This window comes from Schistocerca cancellata, chromosome 1 (genome assembly GCF_023864275.1).
Source record: "Schistocerca cancellata isolate TAMUIC-IGC-003103 chromosome 1, iqSchCanc2.1, whole genome shotgun sequence".
Classification (NCBI taxonomy): Eukaryota; Metazoa; Arthropoda; class Insecta; order Orthoptera; family Acrididae; genus Schistocerca; species Schistocerca cancellata.
The window spans coordinates 805,690,853-805,718,150 of record NC_064626.1 but is presented as its reverse complement, the minus strand read 5'-3'; the positions used below and the strand labels follow the sequence as shown (position 1 = coordinate 805,718,150).

Here is a 27,298-nt window from a genome sequence, read left to right as displayed (position 1 = left end):
TTGTGAGGTGGAAATCTGTTAACTCTCACATTTCAAATATTTCCAGTTAAAACCATCACTCTTCTTCACTCATGGGTACTATTAAACACAACCGCATCTGGTTGGTAAAAGTGGTCTGTTCTGTTGATTTTGTACATCAAGTTCATTAGTTATGTTGTGGAATCTAGCAGTTTCACAGGGGCAACCTTAAATGATAACACTGTACCTCTGGTTGCAGACCAGCCGAAAGAAAGAAAGAATATAATTTATGAAGTAAACAACATAGCTCCCATTCTGGTGACAGATATAATGCAGTGACCCATTAGCCAAACAATAATTAATGTAGATTATTCTGTGGACGCAATGATTTAAAGCTTCTAGACATTTTTCGAAAATCATGGTTTGCACATAGGTGTTCAGTCAACTTATTAAACAAGCAGTTTCGGTAAGAAAAAGATCACCTTCAGATATAATGTGACATCAACCAGATGCATGACTATTATTGGACTGGAAACAGACTGGATGCAACTCCAACAGATTTTTCTTCTGTATACCATAATCTGTGCTTATTCCAGCGTCCAACATCCACACACAAACTGGTGGCAGGGACTGTCAAGTTTATGAAGATTTGTTGCTTTTAACAACAGCACTCCAAATGCTCTTTAATTACCACACAAATCCCAAATGTTGCTTGGACTGCGTAATTTGGCATGTACATTGGGGACAAATTGTTGTGCAGAATAACTTGTTAGACTGGAATTTCTAATTTAACCATTGGTAAAAGCCATCACTGCTTTCAACATATAGTTGTTACAAGCAGTACAGACAATGGAAGGAATGAGATCAGCATCAGAGGATCTACATCAAAATGTTTCTATGCCTTACTTCAGCTATATAATTTTTAATAAATAATGTGGAACTAATCTGAAACATTATAAAAAATGTAAGCCAAATGAAACTGCGACCTCAGAAAATAATTCTGCCAGAAATGGTGACACTTTCAAATCAGTGGCCACCAAATTCAATGATTATTTCCTCACAGTGTCTGCAAAACTGCAGATATTTCTAAACAACCAAATACAGATGTGTTACATTTACCTGCACAGACATTGTCTGCACCACCAAACAGGCAGTTTCAAAAATACAACCCCTAAGGAAATCACAGATTCATCTACTCGCTAAAAAGTAGCAATTTTGCTGGCTATGATGGTGTTTCTAGCAGGATGTTAAAAATCTTGTGCTGATTATAGGATTACCCTTAAATCATTTTTGTAATCAGTCAATGCCACAGGCATATTTATTGACAGAAGTAAATCTGGTGTAAGAAGCCCATTTACAGTACTGGAGATAAGCAAACCACTTCTCATTACCGACTATATTACTTCTTCCAGTCTTTTCGAAAGTGTAATGATGGCATACAATAAAATACTGTCTCATTTAAGAGAGCAGAAACCATTATCATCAGACTTGGTAGAAGCTTTTCTACAGAAAACAATTCAACACTTCACAAAAGAAGTGCTATCGAAGCTAAACAAGAAAAATTAATGTGCTGGTATATTCAGCAACCCTGGCAAAGCCACTGCATTGATCACAAAATTGTACTTGGCAAACTATTGAGTTACGGCATTGACGAGACCAATTTTCGTATGGATGTTATCTTTTGTTCACATGAGAGCTGATTATCTCATTAATAGATTGCCACTGGGATGAAACTAATCTCAAAATGACGGACCATAACATGTGAGCCACTATGACTGATAACAGGCCTACTCTTGATTGAAATCTACACAAAATGATTTTCCAATATCTTTAAATGGTAGTTCAAAAACTAATGTTTGCCGATGACAAAATTCAAACCCTCAAACCCAGTATTAGCAGACACAGCTTAGATGATAGCTGCGAACCAATTATAGGCATATTCAGGTAACAGTCCAAGCTTTTATCTTGCAGATAAGTATTTTACAATTTGAAGAAAGCAGTAATGACCTTTTAGCACTGGAAGTAAACATTAATGGATACACACGAAATGAAGCACACTGTGTAAAATTTCTAAGGATCCAACAGGATAAGAATTCTTTAAAAATTGCAAGAACTAGCCCCCAACTGTCCTACAATATTATATCAATATGCAGTAATTGAGACTCTGAAAAGAAAGTTGTTTGTTATTATGACAGGACGAGTAACTTACGAATGTCGCACTACACTCCAAAGTGACAGACACACGACACTATTTTCCATCGTAGTCACCAAGTTTCTTGAAATAATGGTCAATGCGTTCTACGTATCTTTCACTTCTGTGAGGAGAGAAATCTGTTCTTGGCCACACGGCCCTTCGAGAACTGCTGAATGATCATCTTTGCCAAAAATATGGAAATCACTGACTGCATGCAAATGCTTTCAACCCCCACCCCACTGAATACACTGATGCAAAACTTGTGTTACAGATGTAGGTGGAGCGTGTATTTTCATGCACAGGAACAGTGCCTTTACTTAAGATTTTTATACCTCTTGACCTTTACGTTTTGCCCCCAAGAAAGTTACTGTCCCACATAGTTCAAGAGTTTGATTTACTACAAATCTGAGATTTGAGATTGTAGGGAGTGCTTTAAATTACACTGTCAGCATGTAAATCCTTTTGATAAAGACAAATCTAATAATTTTTCTATGTCGCTGTATTTGGGATGCTTACCCCATTCCAAACATCACATACACAATAGGCAATAGATCTAGGGCAGTACTTCAACAATGTACATGAAGCGTGGATGCGATCAAGTAGAAGTTGCTCTGGAGGATTTTTTAAAATGATTTCTGCACCTTAGGGTAATTGGCAACCTAGGAGGGTGCTTTCTGGGTTGAAGAAAGTACGGGCAACATTCCAACTGTTTTTGGATGGTGTGCTGAGAGGTTTGAAACCACAGCGAGGTCTTCATGTCATAATCATATTTTCAAGGTATACATGAGACACAGACAATGAATGAGGGAAGTAATTCAAGAAGTTATGAGCAGCTCGTTTGACACTCAGCATGGAAAAATGTCACTGTGTGCTGGAGTAAGCACATCATGAGGACAGATCTGAGGGTAGTGCAAGCGATAAAAGTTTTTCCGATGCCACTAACAACCAAGGAATTGGAATCTCTTCTCGGTCTTGAAAACTTTTATAGGAAATTTATGAGAGGATATACAGACATACCACAATCACTTATGTAGCTGTTAAAGAAGGGTGTTAGTTTTGTATGGCCTGAAGAATGCCAGGGAGCATTTGGCAAACTGAAGAAAGTATTGACATCTAGTCCGGTGTTGGTACTTCCATATTTTCAAAGGGACTTCATATTGTCACATGGTGCATTGACTTATGCACTTAAGTGTGTTTCAAGTCAGGAAGTGGGTGGGTGATCAGGAACATCCTGTTGCTTTTGCATCAAGGCAGTTTAACAGAGCAGAGAGGAGTTACTCCACAACAGAGAGAGAGCTTGGTATACAGAGTAACGTATTTTCAGTGTTACCTTTATGGTAGACAAGTCAAAGTAGTGATGGACCACACTGCTTTGAAGAGGTAACTATGTTTGAAGGATCCACCCAGTAGACTGATGACGTGAGCATTGAAATGCTGTGAATTTGACTATGAAGTAATCGACAAACCTGGGAGGAAACACGGAAATTTAGACAGACTGAGCAGAATGATAGTGGCAATGCAAGCACTTTGTCAGGACTGAGGAATGACAAGCTGAATAGAGCAACAATGATGAATGTAAGCAATACAGCACGGATGAAAAAGGTAAAATTTTGGCACACAATGAGGAGTAAACCTACAAAACTTTACTCACTCCCACTCACTGCACCATGAATCCGTGCGACAGAGGGCTGTGACCTATGCAAAGACAATTATGGAGGACCTAATCTCATCTTCATGAGAAAGGAGGTAAACCATGGCTGCGCTGTGGGCTTTACTGCAGCTTATTCTCTGTCATGGGCTAGCCACTCATCTTCTCACTGACGCATAATTCTATACCTCAACAGCGAGGTGATAGCATGCAGGCAGATGACACACTGAACTAAATGAGGATACCAACACGCCTTCTTGCGGGTACATCCGCCCTTTTGTTCCCCGCAATAGCCATGTACCCTGGTACACAGCAGAAAGGCACCTTCTTCCCCCACTGTTTTAGTTGAAGGAGGGCGTCCTGGATGTTCTGAACTACTTTATCTGCTGGGTTGTAGAGAGTGAAGGGCACCCAGAAGCTGTAGAGCCAAGGAATTTAGCATGTCTCGTCTGCTCCAAGGCATGCAAGATCATATACAATTCTGCATCCAAGATAGTAAGGTCTCAAGGCAGTTGGACATTGAGTACACGATCAAGGAAAACAACAAAGCAACCAACGGAGTTCCCGTTTCGAACCATCGATGAAGACAGCTGTGAAGTTGCAGTGCTCAGTTAAAATATCATAAAATAATGTATTAAAAACATAAGCACTTGTGCAACCTCTCCTGTACTACACAAACTAAAATTACTCTCAGCCTCTGCAGCAACCAGTGTGGCAGACAGAGCCCTTAATATGGTGGTGTACTTGCTCCACATGAAGTGACTTCAAGCACATGCTGCATGCAGTTTTCAAATGGTCTTGTTGCTCTTCAAAGCTGCTATGAACTTACACGCCTGGCACACTATGAGGAGCTACCACCAGATGGTGAGTGGTGGTTCCCCAGTCTCAGCGCTGGCACTGGGTATGGGGCTGGTCATATAATCGCCTGTGGCCAGGCTAATCCCCTCATAGTGGATAATGTCAATGACCTTCCAGTAAGAACACCTATCTCATATGCATACACTGTGCATCCACAGCCTAGCCGCAAACATACAACAGCCCTATAAAACAGAGCACATGCACCCTTGTCTGCTCCCATGACCTGTGGCTAAGGCACCTCATGACACTGAGTGCCTTCTGGGTTCTGGGTTTCAGGTGTCCCAAGGTTTGGTGACCTTGTCAATTTGGAGAAAAAAATTAGGCCCAGAAACCTCACCGAGTTTAAAGTATAGAATGGTGTCCCTGGTATGCAAGCCAGGTAAAATAAAAATACAGTGAGAACGATTAAAATGAACACACACATATTTATCTGCAGAAAACTGAAAACCCACCTTTGTACCCCAATCCTCTATCCTCTAAACTATAAGTTTAACTGATAAGCCACTGTTGCAGCACAGGAGGAACAGAAAACACCAAAATTGTTCACAAATAAGGAGCAGTGTACAGGACTGCTTACTATACACATGATACTGTTCATGAGTATGAAAAAGAGGGTAACACTTAAAATACTGCCCTGAGGGACACCATTCTGCTGCTAAAAAAAACAATCTGACAGCTTGTCACCAAATCGGGATCCAAAAAACCTGCTTTGACAGGAAGGACGGTACAAAGATGGGCACAAAAGGCCCTCTAATGGAGTTGCTCTAGAATACTGAGTCTTGCACATCTTATTGATGTCTAAGAATATACCGAGACAGTAATGTTTACATAGGAAAGCCTGCTGAATAGCAGCCTCTAGCAGGGTCAGGTTGTTGACAGTGGACCGAAATCTCCAGAATCCCCACAGAATGGCTAAGGAGCTGCGTGGACTAACAATCAGATGAGACGATGGTTAAACATTTGCTCCAAGGTCTTTCTGACAGCTCGTTAAAGTGATGTTCCAATAACTTCAGAGACAAGAGTAGTCCTTTTTTGGTTTACAGAGAGGTATCAAAATTGCTTCTCCACATGTTGGGGAGGTGACTTGCCTGCCATACCAAACTAAAACCATTAGAGAGGATTTCCTTAAACGCTATTGGCAAATGTCGGAGCATGCATTACTAGATTTGGTCACAACTGGAAGCAGTATCACTAGTCTCAAAGTGTCGATTCCAGCTCCCACATGGAGAAAAAGCAGTTGTAAGACTCAGAACTGTTGGATCTGAAGTCCAACTTACTTCCTTCTCTACAGTCTCACAATAGCAGTGAAATGCTGGATCCTGACTGGCACTGGCAACAGTTCTTGCAAAATGCTCTGCCACTGAGCGATGTCTCCAGACATTGTTTGGAGACACTTCTGTTTCAACACTGCTGCTATTGGTGAATAACAGTGTCTACTGGATATACTTCTGATAGCTTCTCATACTTTTGTACAACAGGTAGAATGGTTGATAGAGTCCAGGATCACTTGCTCTCTTTAATTTCACAGCGAGCCTTAACTCTCATGACTCAAAGCTGTGAGGCTGTCAGCTGTTGGGCAATATATTCAAACCATTGAAGAGCTACACCCTTGTCCCAGATTGCTGAGCAGCACTCATCAGTCCACCAATGTACAGGCTGCCTCCTACAAAGACCCGAGGACTTGGGGATGGATAAGTCGGCTGCATGATGGATTACTCATGTGATGTCCACTTATTTCTGAATGCTGTTCAATGTTCAAAACAGAGCCAGATGGCTGAACAGCATCCAGTTAGCCCTGCTGACCATTTCCGTGTCTTCTGTTTAAATAATGCTCTATTAGATAGGTGGATCCACAGCTGGCAGTGGTCGCTGGAATGAAGGTTTTCAGTTGCTTCCTACAGAGCTGAGTCTGCAAGGGCTGGAAAGTAGAAAGGGTGGTTGATGGCTGAGGATGACCCAACAGCAGCCGAGAAATGACAGTAACCACCTGTATTGAGGATGCACAGCTGCTGAGACATTAGGAGGTTTTCCAAGATAATTCAAGACCCATAATACATTATAGGCATTGGTATCACCCTTTATTATAAATGGGCAGAGGAGCCGTTCCATAAGGTCTTTGAGAGCGTCAAAGTCTATCGCATCCTACAGACGTAAGTCCAGTGAACTGACCCAAATGAATTGCAACAGTTACTGCTTGTAGATCAGTAACCAAGGAGACAGCAGAGGAATGCTGTGTGTTATTGACAAAGGCAGCAATCCCTCCCTCGGCTCTTTCCTCGGTCAGGTCATCCTTTCGATTGATGTTACAGACCCATAGCACAGGGACATCACTGGCTTTGAAATGTGTTTCTTGTGAACACAAGCACAGGTTGTGTGTGTCTGTGCCATGAGTACCAATTTCTCCACGAGTCCTGAACCAATTCATGATCCACTGTAGTGTGGAAGACATTTATCATGGGGACTGTACTTTCACGTCTTTCCGCCACGGCAGGTGGCCCGCAACAGGTTGATGTTAAGACTTTTGGCAAGATGGTTTCCCAGGGCAGATTTCGTATTCCACTGGCTCTGAAGCAGAAGTAGCAGAACAGTCAGGTCGAATGACATCAACAGAGTCTGAACATCTACCGCCTGTTTTTGGCCAAAGAGGAATTCAAAGGTCTGCAAGTTTGAGAAGGGATCACTGATGTACAAAATATACTGAAAAGGGTAGCTGGAGATCCTGTACAAATCTGATTCCTTCGTATCTTGATCTTCAATAGCATGTAATTCCCAGAACAGAAAGGTGAGTGGGTTCAAGAATTTAATTTCACAGGTTCCAGCTCGATCCCACATGCAGCAAGGGAAATACGGGTCCAGCCAGAAAGACTCACATGCCTAGGTGCAGCAGTTTCCCCAGGGGTTGCCTGCTAATGATTGTTCCATCTCCTCTGCCCAGCGTACCTTGAGATTAGGGACTTATTTATAGAGGTTTTACTATCTTCACAATCAGGTGATCAAGCCAAGATCCCTGCCCAGAGCTTATCGTGACAAAGGACTGGTGGCAATAACCAGCCCCAGCACAGGAACCCTGAATTTACCAAGCCCATAGCCAGCAAATGAATGAGCACCTGAGAGTTGGACGTATTATGACCATTCGACCCACCACCAGCAGATACAAGTTTTGTGCTGACCATAATAGACCATTGTTCTCATTTCACAGAAATGGTGAAAATGCTGGGCCAACATGCACTCAGTCGTATAGACACTGGTGAACAGGTCAATACAGACATTTGGGGAAGATCCTCTGCAAAAGCAACACATCAGCTTGGGCTCCCACAGCAACAACTGCCCTCCAGGTTTGTGCTAATAAGAAACAAAAATTACACAAAGGCAATAAAAATTATGGTCTATTTTGCATCTTTTGCGAAGAATGTGCCCATCTGGCCCAAGAATGTCCTAAAACTACTGACACCACTGAATGAAAACAGAACTTTAAAATTACTAAATGGTATTTTCTATGTCAAAACACAGGACGTGAATTGTCAAACTGGGAAAGAAGGATTTGGCATTTTGTGTAAGTTGAAAAAGCCACAACAAGTCAATAAGCATCACAAGGTACAGTGAGTGACTTCTCCTACGCCAAGCTCCACATTCTTGCAAACAGCTAACGTGCACATCATAGAAACTACAGGACTAAATAAACTTGCTTGATGTCTGCTAAACAAGGAATCCTTGCATCATTCATAGGAAACTCATTAATAGAAGATTTTAAAATGTCTGTCTCCAACCTACGACACCTTAGTATTTTTACATTTTAATCTCATGCTAACTCCTCTACATTTTAATCTCATGCTAACTCCTCTACATTTTAATCTCATGCTAACTCCTCTACATTTTAATCTCATGCTAACTCCTCTACATTTTAATCTCATGCTAACTCCTCTACATTTTAATCTCATGCTAACTCCTCTACATTTTAATCTCATGCTAACTCCTCTACATTTTAATCTCATGCTAACTCCTCTACATTTTAATCTCATGCTAACTCCTCTACATTTTAATCTCATGCTAACTCCTCTACATTTTAATCTCATGCTAACTCCTCTACATTTTAATCTCATGCTAACTCCTCTACATTTTAATCTCATGCTAACTCCTCTACATTTTAATCTCATGCTAACTCCTCTACATTTTAATCTCATGCTAACTCCTCTACATTTTAATCTCATGCTAACTCCTCTACATTTTAATCTCATGCTAACTCCTCTACATTTTAATCTCATGCTAACTCCTCTACATTTTAATCTCATGCTAACTCCTCTACATTTTAATCTCATGCTAACTCCTCTACATTTTAATCTCATGCTAACTCCTCTACATTTTAATCTCATGCTAACTCCTCTACATTTTAATCTCATGCTAACTCCTCTACATTTTAATCTCATGCTAACTCCTCTACATTTTAATCTCATGCTAACTCCTCTACATTTTAATCTCATGCTAACTCCTCTACATTTTAATCTCATGCTAACTCCTCTACATTTTAATCTCATGCTAACTCCTCTACATTTTAATCTCATGCTAACTCCTCTACATTTTAATCTCATGCTAACTCCTCTACATTTTAATCTCATGCTAACTCCTCTACATTTTAATCTCATGCTAACTCCTCTACATTTTAATCTCATGCTAACTCCTCTACATTTTAATCTCATGCTAACTCCTCTACATTTTAATCTCATGCTAACTCCTCTACATTTTAATCTCATGCTAACTCCTCTACATTTTAATCTCATGCTAACTCCTCATGGTGGCACAGCCTCGTCAATTTCAAAATTAGAGGACTGCTGACTAATTCTATGACTTCTTTAAACAGGTATGAAAGTGACCACTGCATCACACCTCACACCAGAGTTTCACAAGATATTAAGAATATGATACCTGTTCGCACAATGCAATTAGCTGATCCACGGACAGATTCCCAAGAAGAAATCCACATTGAGCATTTAATTGGTAGTGATTATTAAAGGAAAATAATTACCCATAGTTTACCAATAAGCATTTCAGAATCAATTGTTCTGTTTCTCATCAAATTTGGTTGAATCCTCAGTGGGGGCGGACTGCTGTTGTGTGAATTTAGCTGTTATCCTTGAACCTCAGACACATATGCCCACAAATGATTGAGATTATTTTGAATCATAGACACAATTAGCATAACTGCAAATCATGATACAGTTAAGACCACTAAATATCCTGTCCTTGAAAAATTTCAAGCATCACCTCATGTGCATCATCATCATCATCATCATCATCATCATCATCATCATCATGAGCAGTTAGTCTTCCTAAGAAACAAAATATTCTACATTCTACTGGGATGCAGGGCACCATCAAGATGTGCTTACAGAAAGTGTTGGGATGATCAAGATTAACTGCAGAACAACTCTCTACCACTCTGGTCAACATCGAAGCTGCCACCTCGAAATCTCTCTCTCTCTCTCTCTCTCTCTCTCTCTCTCTCTCTCTCTCTCTCTCTCTCTCTCTCCTGGAGATGATACTGGCCCACTTTTTGGTTGATAACTGGTTACTAAATTTGCCCATTGGACATGAACCTACTGTCTCAGACAATCTGCTCAAACAATTCAAACTACGTCAGAAGCTAACAAACAACTTCTATCACACGGCTTTCATGAAGAGGCACATCTGCAAGATGTGTTGACTACTGGCCTGGTGACCTGGCTTTGATTCAAGAGGGTGGATGGCCATGACATCTCTGAAGAGTCAAAGGGACTGTGTCTGTGATACAATATCCAGTTAATGTCTGCCTTCAGGAGTTCTGGGAACTGGAGTGATGCAAAACTTTTTTTATGTGTATAATGTTGTTATCTGATCTGACTTATTGTAAATTCCTTGTAAGATATGTTCTGTGACTAAATAAAGCGTATTGTATTGGAATCACTGCTCACCACTAACATGACAGCTGCGGACTAAATCTGAAATTAAACATACTTTTCTATATAATCTTTAAAATTGCATATAAATGAAAAAATACTTTAGTTATTCATTAGGCTAGTTCTTGCACAGAATGCGAAATACATAATGGGGTTGTAAAAATATACCACCATAACAGGAAAGCCTCAGGCATAGTCAACCGATTCGTGTTTTATTTCCCACACCCCTTGTTTACAACCTAAACTGAAAGACTTCAGGATATTTTGGCTCAACAGCTCCCTGGTTGTGAAGAAACAACCTCTAAAGGTCATGATGCATTATCCATTAAAAACTGACATAATCCGAAGATAATTTGAAACAAAGCATTTTCCATCAGCCATATGGGGTCTGCGAAAAAACATTTTCGTAGAAACTGAGGAATGAAACTTATTTGGCTGCCACTTATGTACCCGTAAGATAAACAGTTTAATGGCAGTGCTGCTGGCTTAGTGATCAAGGCAGCTGGCAGTGAAGTGGAGAATTTGTTAAATTCTCAGATGCATTCTGCAGTTTTTTCCTTTTGTATATCGAAATTAGTATGAATAGAAGGGTTGATAAGATATACAAATAAATTTCTCAAATGACTTGAATTAGTAAGGAATAAAAATTTTAAGACCTATATGAAAACAATTCTCAGCAAGACTGTTGCGATGATGAGCATTTGCCACACATTATCGGTTAAGGAAATAAAAGGAACCATTGTTGCTGTTGGTATTATATTGCCTTTGCCCAGTTTTCCTGTGCTTACAAGAAACTAAATGATTAATTTGTCCTTGGGGTATAGAAGCAGACAATTGTTAACAAATGAATCTTCCTGGCAGATTAAAATTGTCAAAGGCAATTAACGTTACTTGCTCCAGATCTGGGAAATTGACAAATTTAATTTACAAAACTTATCTTGAGAATATTTTAAAACCATATGTTGCTGGTAAGTTTTGTCTGATACTGGACTGCTGGGGTGGTCAAACTTATATCATCACATATGACAGCAATTTATTGATGACTACGGTCAGAAAATGGTTCAAATGACTAATCACTATGGGACTTAACATCTGATGTCATAAGTCCCCTAGACTTAGGTTAGTTGGGTTTAAGTAGTTCTAAGGACATCTCACACACACACACACACACACACACACACACACACACACACACACACACGAGGCAGGAAAACCTGCAACCGTAGCAGCCTCGGGATGCGGACTGAAGCACCTAGAGCTGCTCAACCACAGTGGCCAGCGATGACTAGGGTCAACTGACTGACATAATAGAAGGAATACTGCACACCTGTTTGCCAGCTGTGAGATGAGTATTTTCAACACCAAGTTAAAAAACTTTATTCTGAGGGTTAAAAACTGGAACCTGTTTCTGGAAAACCCAATGGGAATCTTGCAACTGTGGAGATTTAATAACAACTCGCAGCATAACTCATAATCAAATTGCAGCACCAATCTTCCAGGCAGTGTAACTGTATGCATGGAATGCATCAAAATTAATTCACCAAGAAATAAATAAATATAAAAATTTAAACCAAGCCTGTTTTCTGCAGAACCCTTGGAAGGAATGATGTAGTTACACAAGGACAGCATTCATTAGATGTTCTTGGCACTGTCAATAAATCTGCTTAGACTGTTTATACAACAAGTACCATATATCTAGTAATTCAAAGCAACCTGAGAACACATAACAGAGTAAAAGAGCTATTGCAAAACGACCATGATTAAATTTTTAGTTCTTCATTAATCCAAGTTGTTCATTCCTCACTGATTTAGCTACTTCATTAAGAGATAGAAATCCCTACCAACTTCAAAACAGAAAAAAATACAAATGGAAAAAACTGCAAAATTTATTTGGAAATCTAACACAGGTCAATCTCTGTAGCCCGATGCCTTAATCGCCAGGCCAACATTGTCAATGGCAGCCGGAAAATTTTTTCCTGGATTTTTTAAAAAAGTGTTTGCAAAACCTGTATATGATTAAGAAAAAAGCTCAAATTTCAGTTATTTCTTGATTCCATCAATTCTCAGTTGACTGTGCATCATGAACTTCAGATTGGTTTTCTCACAATTTCTTAAGAATCTCTCATTTTCAGTGGTACACAAACAACTTTCCGGGAAACAAAATAGAAAATGAAAACCAACCCCACACACACACACACACACACACACACAACCAAGGCAAAAGGTTCGCAAAAAAGGGGAGGGAGAATCTGGCTGCTGAGAAGGCAAGGCCAGTGCTCCAGTTCCTAAGGGAAATTCAAGGGCTTAAACCATTTTCGGGAAGAAAACCAAGGGCAGACATAAACATGCGATGGTCATCTGATAACACCAACGACAAGGAAGGTGGCAGGCCATATTTAATGTGAAGATCTAAAAGGTGGGGGAAGTCTAGTAAAACAGAGATGATCATGAAGGGGGCTCGGCAACTGCAGGGAGGGGGGCTGGCTGTTTGCTGTGGTCTACATTTTGAGATGCCAGAAACTCTGCACCATCGGCATATGTGTCCTTTACTGATTTTCTTTGAGGAGCAATGGACTCCAGAATAACGGCACTGACAAACGCAGGTAGTAGAACCACTATTAGCAGCTTCAGTCTGTGTAGACGCACTGGCTTTCGGAATAGACATTCGAAGTAAGTAAGTGAAAAATGGGAGCTGGGTGGCCATGTCATTCCCAAGCACTGGCAATTGAAACATCACACTGGGTTGGGCAAAATAAAACCACACATTTAAGCAAAGGAAACCTGCCTTGATATGCTCTGGAAATGTTGGGCTACTGAAGGTAAGAATGAAAGAATCTGATTTGACCAGTTCACCATCTGCAGTAGGATTTTGAAACCAGGGTGTATATGTGGGCCCAAAATCCTGAATTTCCCAGTTGAAAATAGTTTCTTTACTTTGAATGGTAAAGTTTTATACACTGGCGTAGAGCTTCGCGACACTTCCAGCAAAAAACACATTTTGGAAAGATCTTTAATGTGTGGCAACATGTAATCTGCAGATTTTGGTATTACGAAAGTATGACTATGAGTTAAGCAAATACAGCATAGTAGCTTCCGAACATAGAACACTAACACGTAAGAAGTGTGACATCCATGGTACGATACAGAAACAGAGGCCTTAGTAGCGCTACGAGGGCCTGGTAGTGAACTACAAATTCGAAAAAATATGACGCGATAATACGAGCACTTCAACTACTCCACAGAAAATTCGATTACATGTGAAATTGCTAAACAACTCATTTTGTTCTTTTTTTGATGGATAAGTACACTTTTTGCCATTATTGTTGCATAATTTGTAATCTATGTAAGAACTACAATAAATACGAAAAACTAACATTGAAGATTGGTCTTTTTTAGCTTGTGTTCGCTTTAAGACAAATCAAACACAAATGCACCAGTACTATTCTAAATGAAGGCACATTTGGCTGGTCTTCTGGGCCTGAAATTTTTCTAAGTGGCTCGCATTCAGCGTTAAGTTCTGAAAGAGTCAAACTCTGCACGATTTAGGAAATTCATCACATATTCTGAAATGTAACATACTTCGTCTTGCGTAAAAAGGAATTTACTTCGAAAGTAACACTTCTCAAACCACCATTTGCAATATTTTCATGCTACTTATCATAAGTGTGAACAGTTGGGACTTCACACTCATCGAATGCAGTTTGCTGCTACGATGTATTACATAGTCTTCATCCTTACCCCTTTGACACATTTTGCTGTTGGCACATTCTTGTATGTACACTGCTTTGCTATTGTGAAAAGTGCATTTTCTTTGGAACTAAACTTTTATTTTTGTGTTAATTTCTCTCTTTTTTTTTAATTTTATTTTATTTTGCTGCAGTATTATTCTGCAGTAGCAGGCTGAAGTCAAATTACGTGTTAGAGTATCAGTTCTTACCAGTCAAAATTACAGGAATTTAACTTATAACTAAAACAACAAAAAGTTCCCGGAATCCTAAAACATTCCCAGATGAAAAATGCCCAAATTTTCCAGTTGTCCTGTGCTGTATACACCCTGTGGAACATATCGTGTTCAAACATTATGAATTACATCTAAGAAAATGATGTACTGACAAACAGTCAGCACATATTCAGAAAATATTGTTCTTGTGAACCACAGCTACCTCTTCACCAACATGAATTAATGAGTGCTATCGGCAGGGAATCTCAAATCTATTCCATATTTGTAGATTTTCAGATGGCTTTTGACATCTATGGGGTATCAGTTGTGCAACTGGGTATGTTTATCCTGTCAGAACGGTCATAGTTTGCAGTAACTGATGGAAAGTCATAAGTGGCATCTGGCATTCCCGAGGAAGTGTTACAGGAGTTCTGCTGTTCATAATCTATATAAATGATTTAGGAACAATCTGAGCCACTCTCTTAGATTCTTTGCAGGTGATTCTGTTATTTACTGTCTAGTATCTTCATCAGAAGAACAAAACCAATTGCAACATTTTTTAGACATGATGTCTTCATGGTGCGAAAAGTGACAACTTACTCTGAACAATGAAATGTGTGAAGTGATCCACTAAGTACTAAATGGAATCATGTTTCACTTACACAATAAATCACACAAATATAAAGGTTGTCAATTCAATAAAATACTTATATATTTAAAAAGAAAGATGATGAGACTTACCAAACAAAAGCGCTGGCAGGTCGATAGACACACAAACAAACACATACACACAAAATCTAGCTTTCGCAACCAACGGTTGCCTCGTCAGGAAAGAGGGAAGGAGAAGGAAAGACAAAAGGATATGGGTTTTAAGGGAGAGGGTAAGGAGTCATTCCAATCCCGGGAGCGGAAAGACTTACCTTAGGGGGAAAAAAGGACAGGTATACACTCGCACACACACACATATCCATCCATACATACATACAAGACACAAGCAGACATTTGCCGCAAATGTCTGCTTGTGTCTTGTATGTATGTATGGATGGATATGTGTGTGTGTGCGAGTGTATACCTGTCCTTTTTTCCCCCTAAGGTAAGTCTTTCCGCTCCCGGGATTGGAATGACTCCTTACCCTCTCCCTTAAAACCCATATCCTTTTGTCTTTCCTTCTCCTTCCCTCTTTCCTGACGAGGCAACCGTTGGTTGCGAAAGCTAGATTTTGTGTGTATGTTTGTGTTTGTGTGTCTATCGACCTGCCAGCGCTTTTGTTTGGTAAGTCTCATCATCTTTCTTTTTAAATATATTTTTCCCACGTGGAATGTTTCCCTCTATTATATTCATATCAATAAAATACTTAGTTATTACAATTACAAATAACTTGGTCACATAGATAATGTTGCAAGGAAAGTAAAGCACGGACTGTGTTTTAGTGACAGAACATTTAAAGATGCAACAGAACCACTATGCTCATCTGTCGTCTTCTGGCTTTGGTTCAAATGGCTCGGAGCACCATGCGACTTAACTTCTGAGGTCATCAGTCGCCTAGAACTTAGAACTAATTAAACCTAACTAACCTAAGGACATCACACACATCCATGCCTGAGGCAGGATTCGAACCTGCAACCGTAGCGGTCGCCCGGTTCCACACTGCAGCGCCTAGAACTGCACGGCCACTCTGGTCAGCTGTTGTCTTCTGGACTACCACTGTATGGTATGGGATCTCTATCAGACAGGATTGACTACAGCCATCGAGAAAGTGCAAAGAAGGGCACTCGTCTCATTATCACGAAATAGAAGAGAGTGTGTCACAAATATGATATGCCAGTTGGGATAATCAACATTAAAACTAAGGCATTTTTCATTGCTACCACAACTTTTCACAAAATTCCAATCACCAACTTTCTCCTACACAGTAAGAAATGATAATCATAATACAATAAGGGAAATCAGAGTTCGCATGGAAAGATTTAAGTGTACATTTTCCTAGCAACTTCTTCGAGAGTGGACCATTAGAGAAGCAGTCACAGTGGTTCGATGAACCATCTTCCAGGAACTTAAGTATGAATTGCAGAGCAGTCATGTATATGTACATCTACTCATTTCATTATATTCTGCATGCCAATGCTGTTTTATTGAGACCACTAATTGTTCAGTTCTCTTTGGGAATATCAATATCTCTGCATGACACCACCTTTACTGTAGTTCACGGTGTTGACAGCTCAATTTCAACTGCATTTTCGCAAAGCATTTAATTTTCTGGAGATTTGCTGCTGTAGGGAACTTTAAGATTCCACTGAGTGTCCCAATTCTCAATAACCTAAGGGTTTTAAAGTGTCTATGCCATCTACACCCTTTTCAGTGTAATAAGACTAAACTTTCTCAAAGCTGCCCTCTTTCCTGTTAATTATTAAACACACTTTCTGTCTCGGGGCATGTGTTTAGTTACTACAAACATAAGAACTATAAATAATATCCAAGCCAGGAAGACTGGCTACACAAACTGCTTTGTCAGTGGTACACCGATTCTATTGGGACTAGAAATGAGAGATGTTTGAGGGTACTGTCTCAGTCCCAAGAGCAGCCCGGAAAACAATGGACCACCCAGACAGTGCCATACATGCCAAAGCAAGTGTTACACAACTGAGGTGCAGCAGGTTCCCCACATGTCTGCTCTGTTCCACCTCAACAGCATGATCATCATCTCAGCTCATAGCACAGAGTTTTTTTCTTTTTTAATAGGTGTTTGTATCATCTTTGCAATCTAGGTGGTTAAGCCAAGATTCCTGTTCCCTGTAACACACAACATTCCACCACCATACTATGTGATGGTCACTGTGGCATGTCCAAAATTTCTAGTTACAGGGAATGGTGACACCAAGCTCAAACCCAGCAATCTAACACTGTGTTCCTTGACATGCTCACCATTCAGGTGGGTCTCACCTGACTTTATCGAAAATACCATTGATGGGACAAGCATCAGCACCCCTTCTGATGGTAATGAGTTGTGAAATGTTTTTTCAGTATCCTGTATGACAAGCAACTGTGGAAGAGTAAAGAGTGTTTTCCAAAGGTACGGGAATCTTCCTTAGCTGGTGGGGATGCAGCTGGCCATCTGCCTGCCACATTGGTATTAAATAGCACTGGAACAGTGAACACATTGCATGTATGCTGTCAAAGCATTCCACCCTAATGGTAATTCATATGTGCAGACATGTCGTGCTTTTCACTCCCATTTTCAAATCAGTCTATATCAACTGGTGTCCGCCTGTGTGATTAAAAAGTAAGTTAAAAAGATTGTAGCGAAACGGTCAGTGACAATTAAGACTAAAAAACACACAAGAGTAATGGATTATTGACAAGGCCCATTTTCATTTGTCAGGTTACATCAATAAGCGAAAATTTAGGTTCTGGAGTGACATGAATATTGGACATCAGCACTCACTCAGCAATATCTCCATTCCACAAAAGCTACTGCACTGTGTTTTCATCAGGGATAATTGGACACTCCCTTCCGAAAGTTGTGCTAGGAAGTCACAGACACCAGGATCAGAATATACAGACACATTGGGAAACATTTACTATATAATTTCCTCAGTACAAAGTAAACAAGGAGACCTTATTTTTAAACAAGATGGAGCAACTATACACACAGCAGGAAAAATCAATAACAACATTCATGCTTACTTTCAAATCATGTGATCCATGTAAATGGAAATCAGACGACCTCATTTACTGGACTTCAGGGGAGTATGTACGTCCTATACCTACAGTTTTAGATTTGCAATATTGATGACCCATTAACTCAGAACCTTCGAGAGTTAGAGATCTGGAATTTTTCAGAAGTATATAGTTCCACTCCTTTTCTTATTACTGAACCAGGATCAGAATATACAGACAAATAATTGGTTAGTTATGATTTTTCAAAAATTAAGTTCAATTTTTTTTTAAAAAGTCCCCTGTTCCTTCTCTAAGGAAAAACCGTTACAAGGAACATAGTGTAAAGTAAGACATATTATCTGTAATAGTTCCCGAGACAATGGGTGAAACATCTTAAAAATGTAATTACCGGAAAATCAAGTTTAAACATTTTATTTAATATTAACTCTCATATGGAGCCATGCCAGCACCTAGAAACAGCCAGGCCCATAATCAGCATTATCTGGATTGTGTACTTTATCATTCTGCAAACCTAGAAGCTTCCTTTTTTTTTTCTGCTTTAGTCGTTTCCTCTGCTGCACACTGCGCTTTCATGATCCAGAGTCGATCCATTTGCTGGAAGGCTTGCAGTGTGTTGGCTCCTGGAGTGATACCTAGTTGCTCTAGTAACCTAATTCATCCCTTATTGCCATCATTAAATGTTGTCACAGCATCAAAAACACTCAAGCATAGAGTTTTAATGTCTACGAAGACATTTTTTGGCATGTGGGTCCAAATGTCATTACTGAAAAACTCATTCGGGTTTTGCATTCGACCACGGAGACAATTGGAGAGAAGATGTAACACACTATATATTGGCTTAATTAGCTCCATCACTGCAGATGGCATGTTGTTTTTGTGCCTAAATTGTTCCTCTGTACCTGCTGCCTGAGTTTTGCGGTGCTTGCACCATGAATCAGCACCAGATGGGTAAGGTCCATGCATCAACAGTGGATGATTTGTGGAAGAATGTAGCCCACACTGCTCTTTTCATTCCTTGAAGGTCATGTGTGTTGTTCCTTATTGCCATTCCATAATTGTGCTGGAGTTCATCACTGTTTTCGTCTGTAAGTCTTCCTTTAACATTTAGATCGTTTCCATCCAATAACTTCTCTTTTTCTTTCATCAGCTTCAATTTTCGAAGGCACGTTCCCATCCATTTTCGAGTGGGGCCCACACATTCAATCTTAAAAATATTCTTTTCACCATAAGGTTGACTTTCCAGGACTGATATGAAGGCCTCCAAATCATCCCGTCCAAGTAATCACTGTAGCACACACCTCTTTTCTGCTGTGAGCTTCAGAACATAGAAACAACTGCAGCAGCCTCCATAATTCTTGGCACAATTTGTTTTATGATTTTCACTTGTTTCATTGTCAACTGATTTACACTGTGGCAGTATTTAGTTAGCACTTCAATGGCTACAATTTTACCTGTGTCTACACTAGTGACCGTTGCAACTGCACTTTTAGATGCGTGGCCTCTTCTGCCATGTACCATAACTGCCACAGATAAGTGTCATATAATTCTATTGGTTCTCTAGTAGCGGCTTTCATAGAAGCAACAGCAACAGATTTGACACATTCATCAATTACTTCAGTGTATTTACTTGATCTGGTTAGTGCGTTTGACAAGTTCAGTGTCACACATAATACTTGAGTTGCAGTCAATCCTAGAGACTAACCGATCAGGATAACCCACCACTAACAGTTTAATCACTGAAAAGAACAAACATGACATGAGGTATTTCACATCCCATGTATCACAAGTATGTAATGAATAATTTCCAGGTGCACCTGGACAATTGTCTATGCCTGAATGGATTTCATCTCACTGGAGTTATTGTTTCAACTTAGACTTTTATATAATTTGATCTTTTTACAGTCTTTTCAAAATCATTTTCTGCTCTGTTCCACCCTGAATGACAGGAATCTAGCATAACTATGCTGACAGTATCGATTACAGATAATTTAGATTAACAATTTGTCAACAGAGGAGAATATGACTGTAATCTAGGTTCGAATATCAATACAAAAAAGACAGTTTACACTTGTCCACCACCAATGCAAATCTGCAGTTTAAAGGCTTCTTTATATAAAAGTGTACTCAAGTTTAATTGCCTTGGAAAGTGGCTCTGAAGACTGGAGCTCAGGTACAAAGATAACATAGCATAGAAAAAACCTGTAATGTTTACACAAAATTCAAGAAAATTCTTAGAAGTACAGGCCTAGGCCTAAACCTTACAGTTCAATTTATAAGGTATTATATCTGGACTGAATAATGGACAGTAAATATGACTATAGCAAAGAAGATTGAGGCATTCGACAGACAGCAAGAATAACTAACACTGGAGTATTACGATGAATACACAAATAACGTGTAATATTCACAATGTTTAAAATAAGAAAAACTGCAGACATAGTGTGATATAATAGATTGTTTACACTCTCCCTCACAATCAGATGAAAGACATTCAAAAGCCAGTTAGCTAATTAGCAAGTAGACAAGTTTCCAATATGCGTGCTTTGATTTTCGATCGCACAGACAATGGGAAAAACATGAGCACCGGACATCGGCACGATGTGAAGCTGCCAAGCATCTCCATCTGCTGGGAGGGTGGTGTTTATATTTTGGCATCTCAGCTTGGCAGTGTTTTGGAAGGTACAGAGCAAGCTCCTCTGTTGACAATGTAAATGCCAGAGCAAACAGTTCAAAGAAGCCAAGATTCGCTTTGGAAATTTTGTCCTGAATAATAAGAGGTGTCACGTATGTTGTAAATGTTCAATAAGAGAGTAACTAAATACAGAAGGGTTCTCTAAAAAGATGGTTACATCATTTTGTAGTGAGCTGGCAAAAATGCGATCTCTCTTGTAGTCCTTGACCCTTTGTAAGAAGGCGAAGAGATCCCACAATACACTCAGTGGCACTGCATAGTAGGTTCACAGCTCCAAGAAACTACAAGAATATGGCCATAAATCTTAAATAAGGTAAAACTGCCCATAAACAACATCAAGATGACAGATTATTAGTGAAGCAGTTGATTCAGTTACAACATTTCACCAGAACATATCTTACGGAACACCTAACAGGGTTGCCACAAGTTTCCTCAGGTGAAAGTCCCTGGTTTCCAGAGAAGTTTTAGCATTTTTCCCTGGCAAATTTCAGAATCTCAAGAGTAAGTAAAGACACAAGTTGGCAAAAAATGTAAGTACCTCCATATTTCTCCCCGTATGAGCAAAAATCGTAAGTACCAACATCGGCATCTTTTGTAATGAACTGTTCTTAGATGGAGTAAGCAATCCAAATGGTATGTGTGTTTCATTAAGACCACTTATTTCCATAAAACTAAACACATTTGGCGATGAAAACACACTTTTCCTTAGTGAAGGTACTTTAAATCTGTCTTGTGGCTCCGATTTCAGAAATAACCCTAGAAAAAGGTAGGCCTCTTGAAAGAAGCGTATAAGGCAGGGAAGAGTTGTGTAAACCAACATTACAGGTGACCACCAATAAAATGTTGGTTCTACTATGTTAGTCATTCTGTTTCGTCTATTATTTTACGGGTATTGTGTGATTTTTCGTTTGAGAAATATATGAGTACATAGGTTACAAACCACCAGCAACTGCCACAATTTTCTTCTCATCATTACTACTTTTTAATACATAAATTATTTTTGAAGTTCCAAAATGTACTATAATAAATAAACTGTCTATAAAACGTCGCACTGTACAATTTACTTGCAGTGAGACTGTCGCAATTCCTGAAATCATCACCCATGGCCTCTGGCCTGCCGAGGAGCACCACCGTCCTGGGGTCCTTGGACAAATCACCAAAATCTGCAGCATTATGCCACACACAAACAGACCGAACCTGCAGGCAGAAAGGCGAGACTAGATCCGACGTGCAGGGCTTGCACATTAGTGGGAAATGATGGGCTTCAGATTTGCAGGCCCGACCCGTTAGATACCCATAGAAATGGCCTGCAGTTTTGGCACGTCATGAAGTCCACTCGCGAGGCCAGCTGTTCACATATCACAGACACCATGTTGATAAAATGAGACTGCAGTGATTAATCCATGCAACAGATAAATTGTGCAAATACTCTGAGAATCAATACTAATGAGGATAGGTAGGAACTCACCATAAAGATGATCGCTAGCAGCAGACAGGCATGCAGAAAAGACAATCACACTCTCACAACTAAATTTTCAGCCATAGCCTTTGTCAGAAAACAAGAGCACACACACATTCACAGTCACTCAAACAACTCACGCACACATGGCCACCATCTCCAGCTGCTACGTCAACAATATCTGAGAATCAGATCCAAACAAACCATTTCTCATGCCTCACTGCCTCTTGTTGGCAGACAGTGATGGCAGCACTGACTGCAAGCTGAGGGAAGAGGTAGGAAGCAGTAAGAACGAGGGAGTGGGGAAGTGGCACACGTCCTCAGCTGTGCCCTACCAGCGACAATGCACTACATCTCAGTAAACAAACCCTTTCATCTACTGAGACAAACACGATATTTTTCCTGTGGTTATTTCCCCATTTCCTTGATATTTCTCCGACACATTTGAAATTCCCTGGTATTCTCCAATTCCATAATTTGTGGCAAACCTGCCTAATATATGCTTTTAAAATCGATAATGAAAGGGGAGGATCAAGATTAAAAGAAGAATACCTTTGTTAGGTAACAAAGCAGTGGACACAATTACCAAGTAGAGGACTATGAGGTACAGATCAACTGCTATCTCTGCCACCTACACTTTGATTAGTCAGTTGTATCTTCTTTAAACATTTTCTGTTCTAAATATTTTTACAGAGGACACACACACACACACACACACACACACACACACACACACACACACACACACACACACACAGCATGAGCAATGTCATTTTCAAGCAAGTGCATTTATAATGACAGAATATTACATGAAAAATTTAATTTATTCCTTACCTTTATGAGCTGTGCTTTAGATAGTTTTTCATTCACTTCAGGTCTGTTCTGAATATTCTTTGCACGGTTGGCATATTCAAGTGTGCTCAATGTTTCTTCAATGTTGCACGAAGCTGGTGATATGGTGGCTATTATCGATGTTTTTGTTCTGCCTCCAAGAGAATCCTGAAGCAAACGTGTAAGCTTAGATTCTCGATACGGTATATGTGGAGCTTTCTCGACAAGTGCAGTTATAACTCGCCCCAAAGTTAAGAGAGACTGGTTGATATTGCCTGCCTCACGGGCACGTTTCTCAACTGCTCCTGAGCGGCCTATGTTCTCACTCCCAGCAAGATCAACAAGATTTAATTTGCCCGTTTTCAGTAGTTCCTCACTGTCAACAGCTTTCTCTCTCATATGGACTGTTATAGAGAACACTGTATGTGAGCGGCTGCAACAAAAGAAAAACAAGTGAACTAATATTGACATCACAAGTAAGACAAACAGATTGATGTTTTTTTTTTTTTTTTTACTGAAATAAATGTATCAATTATTATTTGCTAATTAAATATGCAATGTAAGTTTTTCTAAACTGATTTATAAATATTGATAGAATTAATTTTAAGAAAAATGGCATTATAATACACAGTAACTCAGTTCTAACAGCTGCAACAGGTAAATTATGATAAGGTACAAAATCCAATGCACACACAATGCCAAACTTTAATAAGGAAAGAAAAACAATAAAATAATGGAAATCCAGGATGGAACAACAGTATGAAAAGGAAAGATTCCTGTTCATGACAAAGGGAGGTGCAGAGTGGCAGACAGGCACATTGAAAGACTGTTACGTATTATTCATCCATAAGACCATAGTCCATCAGATGTACACAAATCTAAACACCCACAAATGCGCATCTCACAGATACATGCCCACTTTCATCTCCAGTCAGTAAGGCCCAACTGTGTCCGAGGTGAAGAGTTATCTTTGCTGGTGTGGGTAGTGGGTTTAGGGAAGAGGTGTGAGGCATGGAGCTGAAGGGATAGCACGGTAGAAGTGGTGGAAGAAGTTAGTCTTGCCTGTAGAAGCTTGAAGGAATGTGGTGGACACAAGCTAGTGTGCTGCACTGAAGTGGGATGGCGAGGGGGGAGGGGGGGGGGGCGGGGCAGGATGGGCGAGGCAGAAGTAGGAAAGATAAAAGGACTGTGCAGGTGGACTGATGGGATAGAAGGCATGTGTAGAGCTAGAATGGTAACAGGGAGGGAGATGTATAGGTCGAGTACAGGAACTAGCAAACCTAGACAAGAGGGTTACAGAACTAAGAACTGTTGCAGTCAGTCGCCATCTATGCAATTTAGGAAAGTTGATGTTTGGCAGTCTTTTTTCAATGCACCTGCCTGGCACTTAACACTACTATGTAGTGAGTAGCAACTTATACTTTTCATACTGGAGATAAAATATGAACACTCGGTAGAAATGAATTTTGTATTTGGAAGTTGACACGCAAATATGCAGAAGTTCACATTTTACGTTGTCATACACTGCTAAGTGGTGATGCATTCGTGTCTGTGTAGCTTACGTTGCCAATTCTTAAAACAATAAGGGCTATGTTTGATGCATCACAATTGCAGTGACTATTGCATGCAACTGCAAAGGGCATAAATACCATCTAAGAACAACTGGTCAAGTTTTGAACAGCCAGTGCACTAACATACATGTAGGCTGTGTCAAATACTGATTTGTCTTCTACCTTGGGTTCAAGTCCACACGTGTAACAAAGAAACCAAGAAACTCTCAAATTTTGTAAACCAGATTTATATTATTTAGGCATATTATTCAGAAGCACAGGCTCTCAGAAGCAAAGAGAACCATTAATTACCTGAACTGACATCAATTAGTATGTAATAACTATACAGGAACACTGTGTTACTGAGGATAATGTCGGTAAGGTGTATGAAGAATGAGGTAGTGGGTTTAGAGTCTGAAAGATGTTGGGAAAGGTAGTGTTCAATTGCGGTAAGGCAATGGGCATGAGGAATGTTGGTGTTTAGGGAGTTGGCGACATCAGTGACGAGTAGGGATCCCGGTGGGCTGAAATTATTTCAGTGGAAGCACAATAACCAGCCAAAATGGAGTGTCTACAACTGTTGCCAGGTTTGTGCCTTTTGGGGAACAAGTAGACGTTGGGTGTGCGGGGTTTTATAGGGGTGAGGAGATAATGGATTCAGGGGAAATGTTCTGGGAAGGGCCTAAGGCTTTAAGCAGTGACTGGAGTGTGTTGGACTTCTGGGATGGGAGGGGATCACTCTGGCGGAATTTGAAAGTGGAAAAGACAGTCAATAGGCAGAGGCCTTCTGCCAGGTGGTCACAGCAATTCATAACAACAGTGGTGGAGCCTTTGTCTGCAGTTAGGATGATTATGTCAGGATTTGCTTTCAGGTTGTATATTGCTGTTCTTTCTTCTACTGAAAGATTGGTTTTCTGAGGAAGGTACCTGGGGAAGGATGGTGGGGCTAAGTTGGAGGTAAGGAATTCCTGAAATGTAGTTAGGTGGAAGTGGGGGAGGATCACAGTTGAATGGTGGTATCAAATGGAAGAGGCAGGGTTCAATGTTGGAATTTGGGTGGTTTTGGTTGGAGGCATGGTGGCAATGGAGTGCTTCCATTGCAGGGATTGGATGCTACATTTTTTCATTTTGTAAAGTGCACAATTTACATTTCTGAACACTTAAAGCAAGCTGCCAATCTTTGCACCACTTTGAAATCTTATCAAGATCTACCCGAACATTTATGCAGCTTCTTTCAGACAGCACTTCATTACAGATAACTGTACCATCTGCAGAAAGTCTGGGGTTTACTGTTAATATTGTCCACGAGGTCATTAATACACAACATTAACAGCAAGAGTCTACATAGACTTCCCTGGGGCGCAATCAAAGTTATTTTCACATCTGATGACAAGTCACCATCAAAGATGACATACTGCACCCTCCCTACCAAAAAGTTCTCAGTCCAGTCACAAATTTCACTTGATTCCCTTATGATCGTACTTTTGACAATAAACATAGGTGTGGTATCAAGCCAAATGCGTCTTGCAAATCAGGAATTACAGCATCTACCCGACTGTCTTGATCCAAATCTTTCTGTATGTTATGCGACGGAAATGTGATTTAGGTTTCACGTGATTGATATTTTCGAAATTCATGCTGGCTGGCATTGTGGTCAATCTGTTGGACATACTTCAGTGTGTTTGAGCTCAGAATATGTTCTAAGATTCCACAACAAATCTATGTCAAGGATACTGGATGGTGTTTTTGTGGATTGCTTCCACTGCCCTTCTCATGGACAGGTGCGACTTGTGCTTTTTTCTAAGAATTGGGCATGGTTTTTTGTTCAAGGTAGCTACGATAGATTATAGTTAGAAGACGGGCTAACTCTGCCGCAAATTCAGTACAGAATCTGACAGGCATTCCATATGGACCTGGAGCTTTTTACAGTTTTAACAATTTCAGCTGTTTCTCAACACCACAGACAGCAATACTTATTTCATTCAATTTTTTTCCTTTGGTATGAGGACTAAATTGGGGCAATTCTCATGGGTTTTCCTTTGTACACGAACATTAGAAAACAGTTAAGCATCTCAGCTTTTACTTTGCTACCATCAATTTCGGTCCTGTCTCAGTCACTAGATACTGGACACTAGCTTTGGTACCACTAACAGTATTTACATATGACCAAAATTTCTTTGGGTTCTGTGAAAATTCATTTGACAACATTCTGCTACAGTAGTCATTGAAGCCACCGCACATTGCTCTCGACAGTCAAAAGTGTTTCATTGAGCATCTCTCTATTTACAGCCCTACGCTTTGTTTTACACCTATTATGCAGTAATCTCTTTCTTTATATGCTTCTTTACAATGACTGTATACCATGGAGTTTCCCTTCTATTATGACCTGTTCCACTGGGTACATATCATTCCAGTGCATCGTCAACTACTCTTTTTAAATTTGAGCCATAGTTTGCTTACATGTTCCCACCTTGCGCTGCAAGTTCCTCATTGTGATACAAAACTAGTGATTTTTATATAGCTTGACTAACATATTTATCTTTTTGCTTATTTTAGTTGT

The 27,298-nt window shown here is 39.9% G+C and overlaps 1 protein-coding gene across 1 annotated transcript in view; it reads right to left on the bottom strand.

Moving 5' to 3' along the window:
- LOC126188002 (kinesin-like protein KIF11-A) overlaps positions 1-27,298 on the bottom strand; it is a 204,959-nt gene that overhangs the window by 106,521 nt on the left and 71,140 nt on the right. The window contains exon 6 of the mRNA XM_049929415.1: positions 23,192-23,621. Within this exon, the coding sequence (XP_049785372.1) occupies positions 23,192-23,621 (430 nt within the window). The remainder of the gene's footprint in view (positions 1-23,191; positions 23,622-27,298) is intronic.